General features: G+C 34.6%; 1 protein-coding gene across 5 annotated transcripts in view; it reads left to right on the top strand.

Moving 5' to 3' along the window:
* wts (serine/threonine-protein kinase warts) overlaps nt 1-14,878 on the top strand; it is a 71,942-nt gene that overhangs the window by 15,530 nt on the left and 41,534 nt on the right. For 4 of the 5 annotated variants that reach the window (XM_017628051.1, XM_017628044.1, XM_017628026.1 and 1 more), the window contains one exon: nt 12,360-13,029. In XM_017628051.1, the coding sequence (XP_017483540.1) occupies nt 12,910-13,029 (120 nt within the window). In that variant the 5' untranslated portion in view covers nt 12,360-12,909. The remainder of the gene's footprint in view (nt 1-12,359; nt 13,030-14,878) is intronic. The other variant, XM_017628035.1, reaches the window with a different exon arrangement.

Genomic DNA, 14,878 nt, shown 5'->3' with positions numbered 1-14,878 from the left:
AGCCCTAATCTTTGTTATAGTGAAAATAAAAAAATGCAGCGCTATTATACTGTTCGTTTGTTCACATTTTGACGTTTTTCGACATGGACCATGTCACAATACATGAAAGGTTCGTTCAGAGAACGACATTGAATTTTTGGATGTACGTTGCCACAGGTGCACGACATGTTTTGTAATGCATAAAAATTTACAGATTTTTTTCATTTGTATTTGGAAAAGTATCAAAATTGAAAAAAAGTATCTCTCCAAAATTCATCGAAAAATGTATCAGGTTTGATCCACTTGGATCAAAACGGTTGCACTACTTCTTCGAGTCCGGTCAGAGATGGTTAGAGTAAGGTAAGTCAATTATTTCAATTGAAATATAAATTGCAAATAGTAAAATTAATTTCATGTATGGAAAAACCTAAATCCTCAAATACCATAAAATTAAATAAGATATTTTTTTTTTAAATACAATTTAAAAAATTGCAATAAAAATAAATAAAAAATAAAATCCTGTTCTGGGACTTGCATCTCTCGACTAGCGCACAAGAGCTTTGCTCTGTCGGCCATTGCCACTGTTTGAGCGCCGCGAGCAAAATGACATATTTATTCATTTCACGGGGTATCAAATGTGAAGTAAATGTTTCCTAAAAACTAAGGAATTGCGTTTTCCTTAAACTGAGTCAAATCGTTTAATCATATTAAGGCAGCCATGTCATTGGAACCATTTCAAGGTAATATTTCCTTAGAATAATATGGGTTTTTCCTAGCATCAAGGATTTTTTTTTCTGAGTGTACGTTCTCGTTTTTCGAAAATCTCGACTCCTGCGCCACCTATCGGAATAACTCGTCTTTGGTGTTGCATTGTCATCGGGTTCCGAGCCAACTGTGAAATTTCAAGTCTCTAGGTCATCGGGATGTTGATCAAAAATTGATTTAAAGATTTGCCCCTAACAAACATACATACATACATACAGATCAAGCTAAATAATAAATAAAAAAGCTCCAAAAGTTAATCATGTCAACCCATTAACTCAAAATTAATAATTGTGCACATTCATGCTTCTGGCATGTGGGGAACGATATATTATCTAAATCAAATTATACCCCTATATTTTATTTTGAAATTAAAAAATATTTAGAGGTCGCTCAAAGTTTTCCATGTTCTTTTAAATAAACAATTGGGTATTATTACTTTGGAGTCTCCTGCAGATAAACCGAGTTTTCTGGTAAATATTGATTTTTAACTATTCTATACCATTTCTACGAAAAGCTTTTTTCCCCATATAAAATACATGGAAAACTTTGGGCGTATTGAGCGACCTCTAAATATTTTTTGATTTCAAAATAAAAGAAATACGGGTATATTTTTCTGTATAGAACAATCCTAGGGGGTGAGAGCATAAAAATTCCGACTTAACTTTTTCACATGCATTTTTGGACCATCCGACTGCGTATACACTCCATTGAGAATTTTCAACTCTCCATAGTTTCACTAAATAATTTTGTGCCGATTTTACCTTATGAGCTGGAGCGGTGTCTTGTTGAAACCATCACAGAATGGTAGTTTTTTCTACTGTCATTCGACGAATGTAAAAAGAGCTTTTAGAAGACGCAAGTTCCAATTCGCTGGCTTAGAGCCAGCTTAAACTTCAGTGCTAGTTTAAACTTCTAGATCACGTAAACTGTGTTTGGCTAATTTTGGTTTAAACCAGCGAGCTAAGTTTATACCGCAGCCGTACACTGAAACACTAGCCCTTAGAAAGAAAAGTTGCTAAGTCCGTTTTTACAAAATATACACCAGAGAAAGAATAATTGTAGCTTTATTCTTCAAGTATTTGGCATACCTTTGAATACAATATTTTGCTTGTTTAAAGCAAAGCGAATCTTTATACAATTTAGAAGGATTCAGCGTCAAAAATATCAATACCAAATTTTTCTTATTTTGTTATCAAAATATAGTACATTCAACAGCAAAAACCAGCCCAGCAGAATCATTTTTTTTTAATTCCACATCGATGGCTGAGTGGAAGATCGACCTATCTCGGCAGCCAGTTTGAAAACACCCTACCTCAGAAAATTTTTCAACAACGCCCTATTTTAAAATTTAGTTGAAAGACGCCCTATTTTATTTACACTGGTGGAAAAAAAATTAGCCTCTTGGCCTTCGTAGGCATTGCATCTTGCATCTTCCATATCTCCAATACGAATGCACTGAGGATAAACTTTTGCATACTGTTTTTCTTTTATTGATCATCTGTTCTAAGCAACAACACAACCGTTTAGCTTTCTAATCAAAAATAATAGAAAGCACGATCGATACGCTCAAAGTGTCAAAATAGGTTGGCAAAAAAAATAGACTATTTTCATTTTATTTCCAATTTATTTAAAGCTGTCAGTTCTTTCCGTGGAGGTCTGTGAATATAAGTGCGGCCATCGCTACTAAAAAGATTAATTTTGCACTCGTCAGACCACAGAATATTTCGCCATTTACTGTTAGGCTCATTCATGTTTTGTCTGGCAAAACACATTCTTTTTTGGATATTGGTTTTGGTTAAAAGGGGAACATTTTTCGCGATGCGCCCTGGTAAATTTGCGATAGCTAAGCGAAGACGAACTGTTCGAGAACTGATGGGACGTTCTAAAGCGTTTTTAATTTCCTTAGAAGTAGCAAATGGCTTCGATTTCGACATACGGACGAGAGCGCGGTCCTCTTTAATGGTCGTTTTTCGTGCTCTTCCTCGTTTTTCTTAGGTGTTACTTTTGCTTTTAAGTGCATTCCTTACTAAGTGATCAAAACGTTCAACTATTTCAGACATTTTTTTAATTGTATAACCTTTTTCTCGAAGGTTTTCAATAATTTTTTTCCACTTTCGGTACAATGTCCGCGGCGTCCCATTTTACAAACTCATTATTCAAAAGCAGATTAGTAACTAATGTTGCATCGCAAACAATTCCTCTATTAGTAAATTGGTTCGCGTCTAACAATTTTAAGGAGAAAATAACGGCGTTTTTCCATTTCAAATGTGAGTCTATTTTTTTGCCAACTGGNAAAAACCGAAATAAAGCATACATGCACAGTTTCGGTTGAAACCGAAATAATGTCTAAATGCACAGTTTCCATATGCGCAATTTCGGTGCCCCTACGTTTATATAGAAGAAAATACCTAGCACCGCCAGCAAAAAAATTATTAAAAAATCAACGCGATTTTCTATCGTCTTGAAATTCGCACTTTAACCCGCTAAGATTTAGTGGGCTATAAAACTGCCTATCTTCTAAAAACTCTGAAAAAAAGTTTAAAATTATGGGGTGAAATGTTAAAGTGTGTCGAATTTTATATAATTTGTATAATAGTTTGAAGTGTGGATTTATGTGGTGTTGGTTATGTAATGTGTTTATAAAAAAATTATAAACATTAAATAACCAAAAAAAAGCCAAAATGGGTCAAAATGTCACTCTTAACTTAACCAGCTGATCAAAACTGTATCTCTATATCAATTTCTAATACTTTACCATCAACACTACTAGAGATATGCAGTAATAAATATAGTTTGTTTGGGTGGTGCCACGTCCCTTTTTCCAATAGCTCCCCTTGATCTATCGGAAATTATTTTTAGCGAACATAAATAAACGGTTACAAGAGCAGTGTTTCGTGGGTTTGGGTATGGGCCTTATTGACACACCAGTTTGAGACGGCACAAAGGGTTGCATTCGATAAGCCTAAGAAAGTAAGATACAAATAATTACTCCTAGCTTAAGACCACGTTCAAGGTCCACTGAGTTCTGCACTAGAGATTTTTACGCTTTTAAGCCAACTTTTTTCATTTTGACTCTTCCACTTTCAGCCATTCGTTTGTTGATGTGTTAGTTATCATTGGCCGAGTAATATCATCAGTGCCCAGTCAGAAAGCTGGTACTCACAGTTGATCGATCACGTCATGGCGTGTCAATTAGGGTATTCTCTAAATCTTGCAAAACCCTTGCATGGTGCACCCTTGCTCCGTGCACCGGTTTCGCAAGAGTTAAATGTTTAAGTTTAAATATGTGATCTGAAAATGAATTTTTGAAGTTATTGAGCAATTTCGACTTAAAAAACTCATCTGAAATTGTGCCTTAGAGAATACACGTAGTGTGTTGGTAGTGCAAGCTGTAATTTCATGTAGCGTGTGTAAATGAAAACTGCATGGGTGTGTAAGGAGCGAAGATACACAACAATTGTAAGGCAATGAAAATAGAAAAGAAGAAATAACAAAAGCAAGGCAAAGGAAAAGTAAAATATTTATGTACGAAGAAGCAAAATGCATAAATGCCAAACTTTGCAATAATTATCAGCGACGATGGCTATTTATATCCGACGCATCGCAGCGCTGCGATATGATGCATCGTGTAGAACCCGTTCGCTACTTGGGATCGTTATAAAGTGTGTTATATAGTTGTTGCATTTGGTATGCGTGCTGGTGGTGGGAGTGTCGGGGTAAATGTGAATTTATAATTTTACACTTAAATACATATTAAGAGGGGTGTCCTCAGCCTTTATTTGTTGTTGCCGGTGAGTTGTTCTTACTTTAATATGGGAGCACAAAGCTCATTGAAACGCCGAATTGAAAACAGACATACTTAGGTTTGGATCCAGGAACATGCAATTAAATACAAATCGACGATACTTTGGCAAAACCTCGTATCTCAGAACTCACTTCTACTTCGTATCCCGTAAAATTAATTCATAATAGGTCTTAAAATGCTACGATACATTATTCCAAATTAACTAAAAAGTACTTAATCTTCAATATTCAGTAACAAAGTTCTTAAAAATGATTTTCTGTTATTAATTGAGAGNTTAGAAGTAGCAAATGGCTTCGATTTCGACATACGGACGAGAGCGCGGTCCTCTTTAATGGTCGTTTTTCGTGCTCTTCCTCGTTTTTCTTAGGTGTTACTTTTGCTTTTAAGTGCATTCCTTACTAAGTGATCAAAACGTTCAACTATTTCAGACATTTTTTTAATTGTATAACCTTTTTCTCGAAGGTTTTCAATAATTTTTTTCCACTTTCGGTACAATGTCCGCGGCGTCCCATTTTACAAACTCATTATTCAAAAGCAGATTAGTAACTAATGTTGCATCGCAAACAATTCCTCTATTAGTAAATTGGTTCGCGTCTAACAATTTTAAGGAGAAAATAACGGCGTTTTTCCATTTCAAATGTGAGTCTATTTTTTTGCCAACTGGTTCTGGCATTGGAAGTGTTCGGACCGTATTTTATCTTATTTTTCATTGGAGAGCTAAATGTTTGTGTTGTTGCTAAGAACACGTGATCAGTACAAAGAAACATGTGTACAACAGTTCAGCATCAATGCATTCAAATTGGAGATATGAACGTTGGAGTGCATATAATGGCTAAAAGTCAATTTTTTGCCACCAGTGTATTTAGTTGAAAAACACCCTATCTCGGAATTCGGTTCAAAAACGCCCTATCATTTTCAATGTATTTTTGTTTGAGATAGGGCGTTTTTAAACCGAATTCTGAGATAGGGCATTCTTCAACCAAATTCTGAGATAGGGTGTTTTTCAATAAAATTCTGAAGTAGGGCGTTTCTTGAAAAGTTTTTTGAGATATGGCGTTTTTGAACTGGCTGCCGAGATAGCTCGATCTTCCAGTCAGCCATCGATATAGAACTCCGGAAAATTCAACTTTTCAATTCGATTTCTTAGAAAAATTTTGAGTGTGCAGTTTTTTAGCCCATTAAAATTAGATTTGTTAATGCGTTATATGCTCGTATATTACGTTTATGGCACCCTGAAATTGTGCATATGGAAACTGTGCATACGAAATAATGCATATGAAAAAAACCAAGGAATGAAACCGATTCAAAATAACGTTCCGGTTTGGGTTTCGGTTTTGCCAAGTGTTTCGGTTTCGGTTTTGGTTTCGTTCCTCAAAATTTATTTCGGTTTTGGTTTCGGTTTCGTTCCGGTTTCGGTTTTTCACAGAAATTTTGTTGATATTATTTAAATCACAACGTCTTAAAGGTTGAGGAAAGAAAATTGAAAATTACAGTTCACTGATAATNATACTTTGAAAACAACGTTTCTGTTTTCAAAAATTAAAACGAAATTTTTTTTTTTCATATACAGAATGTAAAAAAGAAAATAAGCATTTTCCAAAGCAAACTCTTTTAACGAGCAAAATTTTATTTTTTTTTTGAGTAATCATATTTCAAGTAACTCGATTAATCATTGTTTTGAGTAATCAAAATCTTGATTACTCTAGTAATTGATTAACCGAATAAATGTTTAACCAACTTGCTCGAGTAATCGAATAATCGCACAGCCCTAATTGAGAGTATTTTGTTAGAGAGTGTTGTTCGACAGTGTTTTGAGATACGAGGTTTTGCCAAAGTACCGTCGATATATTGTGAGCCTAAATCCCACAAAAATTAGTGCCTCACTAATGTTTAACATTACGTTAACAGTATGGCCTTTATCCCTTTTTGATGTGTATACCAGTGTTGCCACTTTGTGAGCGATTCCTCAAATGGTGAGGAATTTCGGGTGCGCTTAAGTATTTTTATAATAAAAATAAAAATAAATATATTTGCAGATAACAAATGCAACCATGTTTTATACAACATAGTTTAGTCGCCCTGTAAATTTCAAAAAAAAAAAACTTGCCGAAGTTTTATAAAGAGCATATTCCCAAAGCAAAAACTAAATTTAGGAATATATACAAATAGAAATGCGGAAAACTACAAGCTAGAAAACAGTAATTGACGCGGTGTTTTCTAGATATTTTAACGCCCTTGATTCGGAAGTATATACAAGTATCATATTTTATCAATCATACCGATATTTTCATGTATTAAAAGAATTAAAAATGAAAATGAGTAAAAAAAACAAGTTAGAAAGTCTAAGTTCGGGTGGAGCCGAACATTAAATACCCGGCGCAAGTATTAAATATATGTTTTTCACCTTTCCGAAAGCTACCGCTACATGGTAACCCACGGTGTATCAATTTTGGGTAAATTAGCGTCCTTAAATTTCGAAATATTGAAGATTGAAGCATTTCTGAAATTTACCGTTATTTGAAAACCGGCCGTCATTTTAGTCCGAATTCAGTAATTTTCAACGTTTTGCTTTTATGTGGCAAGCACTATAACCATACCGAGTTTGGTACAAATTTGTAGAACGGTTACCGAGATGTGATCATAAGTGGGTGGTGCCACGCCCATTTTCCAAAATTTTATCATAAACGTATTGGTAAAGAATTGTTGCAAGCATCAATTTTGAATAAATTAGCTTTAATATTAACTGATTTATCGAAGGTTTCGTATTTCTCTAAATTACTGTTATATGGGATGTGGGCGTGGTTATTGTCCGATTTTAAAAATTTTCGGCCATTTGGTATGCTGTACCAAGGCCAACAATTGTGCCAGGTTTGGAAGAAATTGGTGCAGCGGTTACCAAGATATACCAAGTTTCGTTAAGATATCTCAATTTTTACTCGAGTTATCATGTGCACAGACGGACGGACAGACAGTCACCGCTCAATCGATTTCTATTTTCATTCTGATCATTTATGTATACATTTGTCTATATCTATCTCGATTCGTTTTGCCTGTTACAAACATCCGTTATGTGAACAAAGTTTTAATACAAGTGCGCTCGGGTATTGAAATCGCACAAGCTTCAGTTGTCATGGCAACAGTAGCTTTTTATAAATCACGAATATTTTTGCCAGTTTCACAGCCATCTAGTAGCGCATTTCAAGATCATTGAGCACCCTGCATTAGTTGCAGTAGAAAACTGAAAGTTGGTATAGGTATTACAAATATCAAAAGGAAAAAACTAAGGGGATGCCTCGTTTTCTAGGATGAACATTTTTTCCCCATACAAAAATTGGACGACTCTAATGTACAGTGGCGGTCAAAAATGGATGAATGGTGTTCAGTTTTTAATATTAACAGTGTTTTTCAAGCCATATTTTTTTTAAATATTTTTTTATAAAAACATGGTTTATGCTTTAACAAAAACTATATAAATCACACTTTATACAGAACTTGTAAAAATTCCAAAATTTTTTATCTAAATTTCGAGCTTCTTAACCAGAGTTTTTAGAAATTTTTTGGGTATGCAGTTAACAAGCTTATAAAATTCTAGTAAAATGAGTGCAAGTTTTGAGTGGCTATAAAATCGCATTGATTTTTAGTAATTTTTTTTTTTGCTGACGGCTTTTGCACTTTTTTCCATATAAACATGAATTTCTTGTGGAAGAATATAAATGCGTAGAGGCTTCAAAAAAGCTTGTAGGAACTCAATAACAAACTATCAAAGTCTTTAAAGCAACAAGTTAAGACACGGTGGAACTCCTATAATGCTGCCCAGCATTCGCGAAATGCGGCAAGCAGTTCAAGAATTATTAATAGAAAGAAATGAGCTTCATAAACTATCTAAAGTAAATTCAAATATTTATTGGCTAAAATAAATAAATAAATAAAATCCAACCATCCATGAGCACGTTCTGTGGTACAAAAAACTACAAAAGCATTGTTAGGCGAATGCATCTGATTCTAAAGTCATTATCGATTTGAATAAAAACACGGCTGTTGCTTTAAATAAAAGATTCCAGTCAAGTTCAGTCCAATTTCTGAGATTGTTTTTAAATCCTCCGTTTAAAGAGTTACAGTTTTTATCTGCAGAACAGCGCGAACATAGAATAGGGACAGTAACGGCAATGCTTGAAGATAACTAAGGTAGAAATGTACTTGAAGAAAAGAGCGCCCTCAGCACGATTTCCAAATTCGGCATGATGACATTCCTTCTACCTCGAAAAGGGTAAAAACCCGTGCAACTTTTGACAAATTTAAAGATGCAACAATGAATCTTCAGAAATGGTTTTTGAAAAAATTAAAACGGGAATACAGATTTAATTGAAAAAATCGGAAAACAAAAGTTGTGACGATGTTTTAAAATTTTGGCAGAAAGCTAAAAATTTACCACTTCTGAGAAGTCTTTCAAGGCAAATTTTAAAAATAGCAGCTAGCTCAGCAACTAGTGAAAGATTTTTTCTGTGTCAGGCAAAATTCTGGAATGATTCTGGAGAATGAATATAGATACCAATTCTTTATTATACTCGTATTAGATATATAAGTATATCTGAAATGTGTTAAAATAATAGGAGCGCCTTAAGCCCTTGCTAGGCGTTTGGCCAAGCTTTTGTACTTGTGTGATAAAAGCCTATTTATATGAAATGCTATTTATATAAATAAAGTTTCAAATTGAAAAATATTTCCGTGAGAAACCGTGCGTGAGCGTGCGTGAACGTGATTGAAATAAATATAGCAGGATGTGAGTGTGCCTGATTTACAAAAACAACAACGTGAGCGTGCATGAACGTGAGCCAAAATTACTCTCGCGCCCATCTCTAGTTTACACATCAAATTTCATGAGTACCTAGTACTCACGCCTTTTGTTTTTGTTGAACGGTTAAAGTTCCTTTTATTTAACCCTCTATCTGGTAGGGCTGTTTTACATCCCGAACAAATTTGTTTTGCCATTTTCTATTTCTAATTAGAAACATCATTGTTTTTATTATTTTGTAAAGAACTATAAAGCAGTGAATGTGTGTTTTTAGAACAAATCAGTTAATATAAAAACAAATATTTTTAAAGGAAGCTTTCTAAACGAAATTGAACCATAAATACTGTTTTACCAAATATATCGACTCGTGCGCCACCTATCAGTAAATATACGCTTTAAATATAAACCAAATCGGACTATAATTACGGGGTTTTCAAATATCGCGACTCCTGCGCCACCTATCAGATTAACTAATCTTTCGTATTGCATTGTCATCGGATTCTGAGCCAATTGTGAAGTTTCAAGTCTCTAGGTCATCGGGAAGTTGGTCAAAAATGTATTGCAAGACTTGCCCCTAACAAACATACATACACTCATAAAAGAGATTTCCATACAAGTTTAAGTAAAAATAGGGAACAATATTGTGATAAAGCCGAATTATCTTAAAACAAAAAAATTGATGTAATTTCTTTGTTTTAAGTAGCAATTTACTTAAATGTAGGAAATTTTTCACTAACAGCCGCACTCAGAAACGTTCATTAAATTAGCTCTAACGGCACTTCACTAATGATCGTTAAATATGTTAATTAATGTTTCCTCTCAGAGTTAAAAATTATGAAACGAAAAATTTAAGTATGGCCCCAGTTGCGGCCCTTTTTTGTAGCATCACTCACTTTTTTTCGTTCAGTTTGAAATCAAATATAAAAATAGATATTTATGTATATCATTTTGCGCACATTGCCTTAACAGTCGCATTGGCTGAGTGAGCAGAGCACTGGCGTGCCATTCGAGAGATCCGAGTTCAAGTTCCAGGGAGGAAAATTTTCTTTTTCTTTTTTTTTATTTATTTTATTTTCTTGTTAAAGTTTTAAAAACTAATTTTATTTCATTTTTTGTTTTTGTGATCTACTAAATTTTCTTTTGATTTGTAGATTTTATTTTGTTAAGAAGGAAACTATTTTTTTTAATTTCATTTGATTTTAGAAACGGTTTGCTAAAAGACAAACAAAACCACTAACAAGCCAATACTGGCATCTGTCTTTCAACTCACCCCAGTCTTTCGAAAGACAAATGTCTTTCTCCGGCAACTATCTTGAAAGCTCTTTTCTGTATTTCGAATGAATAACACTGGTCTACAAATTTCAACTTTTTTTCTGCGAATAAGACGGGACCTGGTGTTTCTGAACGGATTTTTCGTGCTGAACACGAATCCGGGGTCAAAAATGTCCCATCACGTCACGTTTTCGAGAAAAAAGGGGTTGAAACCCCTAAAAACAGCGTTTTTGGCCATTTTCGAAAAATTATAGAGCTGAACCCTGACGTGGTACAAATTTTGCATATATCAGAAATTAAAGGCTAAACCGTGCCCTTTCGAATGAGCCCTATGCCGAATTGATCGCGTGCACCCTTAAAGCAGGGGGTGTATTTGTGTTTAGGGGTGCAGGAAAAATTGATCACAGAAAGAATTTAATCTTAAACGATCATAGAAAATTAATAATGCCAAGGTTTTAACTATATTAAAAGTCGCTGATTACGAATCTGCAGTTAGATTTTAAAAATTTAAGATGACGGGTCGAATATGGTGGATATAAAAATTGGACTCCTAGACACAAATACACCCCCTGATCTAAGGGTGCATGCGATTAATTCGGCATAGGGCTCATTCGAAAGGGCACGATTTAGCCTTTAATTTCTGACATATACAAAGTTTGTAGCACGTCAGGGTTCAGCTCTACAATTTTTCAAAAATGGCCAAAAACGCTGTTTTTAGGGGTTTCAACCCCTTTTTTCTCGAAAACGTGACGTGATGGGAAGTTTTGGACCCCAGATTCGTGTTCAGCACGAAAAATCCGTTCGGAAACACCAGGTCCCGTCTTATTCGCAAAACCCTTGTAGACCAGTGTAATTAAAAGATCTGCTAACCAGGAGGATAGCGGTATTCTATTTATCGTTTAGCAATAAGTTTTCCAAAAACAAAATTAAAAAATATTTTATTAAAACAAGAAAAACTAAAAATTGGATAAGATGAAACTAAAAAAAGAATAATCAAAAAAGTGTTCAAACAATAAATAAAATAAAAAAATATTTTTTAAGCAACAAAACTTAATAATTTAAAGAAAAAGGTTATTTAAGGCGGCAGTGGAAATATGCCTTCTGACAACCACCAAACCGTAATATTAGAAGATAAATGCGTCACTGAAAATCATGAACGTGAACTGTTGGACCAAAATGTTTCAATACAAAAAATTTATTTTGGGCCTGCTGGTTTTTTATGGTATTTGAGTGATTAGGTTTTTCCATATGAAATTAGTTTTAAAATATGTAATTTATGAAGCTGCATTAAAATAGGTCAGAGGTACGGTAGCTGTGGTACAGGCCGGAAGGTTTTGTTTCCGTCGAATGTTTCTTGGGAGAATTTTTCGTGAATGGCTCCGGTGGTCGCCCTTGAACCGAAGCACTCTGTTTGGGGCTGGGCTGTATGAATGGTCCCAGCCTAAAAGTTAAAAGAAAAGGAGTTTGAGAAGGAGTTTCGCTGAAATGGAATATATTAGGTAACTTGTAAAAACTATAGAAAATGTTATTTTACAATTTTTAAACTTCTGCACTCGGACACTTGTTAATCTATTAAGTGCCAGAATTGCATGTTGGCTCAGCATGTGGTAAAGTTCATTTCTGCTTCGTCAAAAAATTTTACGTTCGGTCGAACTCTAATGTAGTACATTCTTAGGCATTTATATAGCTTTTTTTGGGCTTAAGCTAGCAACAACTAAATATGCTTTTCTATTTTCTTACTTTCAGATCTTATCAAGCTGAATACCAAAAGTAGTCATCAAGGAATGCGCGTTGAACCGTTTCTCAGTTTGTAAAGTTGTTGTTAACGTCGTTGATAAAGAATAAATAAAAAGTGCAAATATTTTACAACAAAGTGTGTTGTAAGTCTATAGTGATGTGGATTCTTATTCAAATTAACTGTTTTTGTGCTTTTCGCAGAATTTACACATTGAAAATATTGTAAATACAATAAAAAAATACAACGGCGCTCTACTATGCCACGATTGCTCACTAGTACTCCCGCAACACTTATCTTGATTAAATATTATACTAAGAATAAAGTGGATCACAATACGACAAAAGTAGCCAAGTAGTCAAATCAGCCTATAGTCTACACAAAAAAGTAGTAGATAAAAAAGTAAAGCTTGAGCCAAAGTCGGAAAGTTACAAAGAACAAAAGCCAACAAAACCTAGGCTAGGAAAACTGTGCAATTGGCAACAAAAATAAAAAAAATACTTATATTTTTGGCTTTGCTTAAGTGACTTGATTGTGATATGACTACTAAATATCACAAGAATGCATCCAGCGGGCGAAAAAAGGGGTCGCCCCAAAAATAAATATACAGCCGAGGCGCTCGAATCTATTAAACAAGATCTGACGCGATTTCAAGTACAAAGGGATAATGGAGCAGCACAGGTGAGTGCCGTTGGGGTTTCTTAAGTTTATTTCTAATCAAGTTAAGTATTTTTGATATTGAAAAAACATCCTATTGTCTGTTCTTGTATACTACGGACTTCCACATTTTTTGCTATTTATTTCGGGGTTTACCCGATTTGTAAATTTTGGAAATAAGATTTGTAGGTACTGAAATACTCAGAAGGCTAAGTGGTTATTAAAATATATCCGTCGTTCTCGCTATCAAATATCGAATATCTCTTTATTCCGCTAACTATTTATAAAACGGTGTCCACGGCGGTCATGCGTTAAGAGCTGGTCCCATAACTCTGTCACTAATGATATAAACACAAAACGCCCTATATCTAGTTTACAATAACTTAATTTAATGTTTAGTGCAGGTATACTATATACTCTTACAGCCCGGTGACCAGATATTTGTAGACATAAATCGGGGCAGTTCTAAAGCATCGAATCCGAACATAAAATTTTGTTTTTAGAATAAAAATGCATATCACATTTTTTAATATACTTTTATTTAAAACAAAACAAAGAAAAATGTATGCACATTATATACAGCTTATATTTTTCATATCCATGATTTTTTTGAGGAAATTGGTATTATTTTTTATAATATCACTAAATTCAAGTTTGATTAAAAAAAAAAATAGCTTAACAAATAATTTTAAAAACCTTAAAAATATGAAGCAAGAATGATAGCCTGCAATATAGCGAGAGTTGCAGTTTGACAGAATAAAACATAACCAAAGATCATAGAAAATAAGGATGCTGGCTATGTTTATGGCTCCCTTATGCTCTATGCTTTTTGTAATAACGAAACTATGCCATGTTTGTCAGAAAAATGGTTTTTGGGCCAGAGAGCAGGGCGACTCCTATTAAATAAATAAAGAAAACTCTGGAAATCGGGATTTAATCGTTACAAATATGAAAAAAACGCGACACTTATACGCCTCGACTTTTAAAAGAATTTCAGCGGGACAATTTTCTCAAAATCGATACTGTCCCGCCAAATTCGGTACGAATGATCACCGTATTTTTAGGCCTTTAAAATTATGTATTTAAATGGAAGTCGATAAACCCAAAAACCCTCGATTTGTATGAATTTTTGTAACATTGATGATCGTTTATAGCAAAAATCTCAATGAAAGTTGCCAAATATGTGCTATTGTTGTAAAAGTACATGCGACCAAACTGATGCCTGATCTAAAGTATTTTTGAAAGACAATTTCGATTTTTTTGTTGAACCAAATTTTTCGTCATATCTTCGGCATTTGCAGCCAGATCTTAAAGTATGATACATAAGTATGTATATCGATTCTTTTTTTTTTGTCTCGAGGAGTAAATTTGTTATTCCAATGTTCATTGACCTCAAGCACCCTGTTATAGTACTTACCCACTTTAACTGTAACGGGCTACAGAGCAAGATTGAGGAGATAACCGTCTTTATGTGTCGGCATGGTATATTGATAGCTGCGGTCCAAGAGACGAAGCTGCACAGCAATTCAACATTGTTGAATTGTGCCGGGTACAACGTGCACCGTCGAGATCGCGAGCGAGATAATGGTGGTGGCTTAGCGTTCATCACGCACCACACCGTGCAGTATCGTCTTATCGAAGCAGACATCGACCGCAGGGATACCACCCTAGAATGTCAGGGCATTGCTATCCGGTCAGGCGATGTCGAGCTCGAAATATTTAATATATACATACCCCCTGTCACCTGCTGCCCGGCAGGATATCACCCTGATATAGGTGCGCTCCTCAGAGGTGAAAACCGTATGGTAGTAGGTGACTTTAATGCGCATCACGATCTTTAGCATTCAATCCTGTCAAACGATCGTAGGGGAAC

Source organism: Rhagoletis zephyria, unplaced genomic scaffold (genome assembly GCF_001687245.7).
Source record: "Rhagoletis zephyria isolate East Lansing unplaced genomic scaffold, Rhagoletis_zephyria_1.1 Rzeph_scaffold_00074, whole genome shotgun sequence".
Taxonomy (NCBI): domain Eukaryota; kingdom Metazoa; phylum Arthropoda; class Insecta; order Diptera; family Tephritidae; genus Rhagoletis; species Rhagoletis zephyria.
Note: the sequence above shows the minus strand (reverse complement) of the source record. Positions and strands in the feature narration are given on the sequence as shown.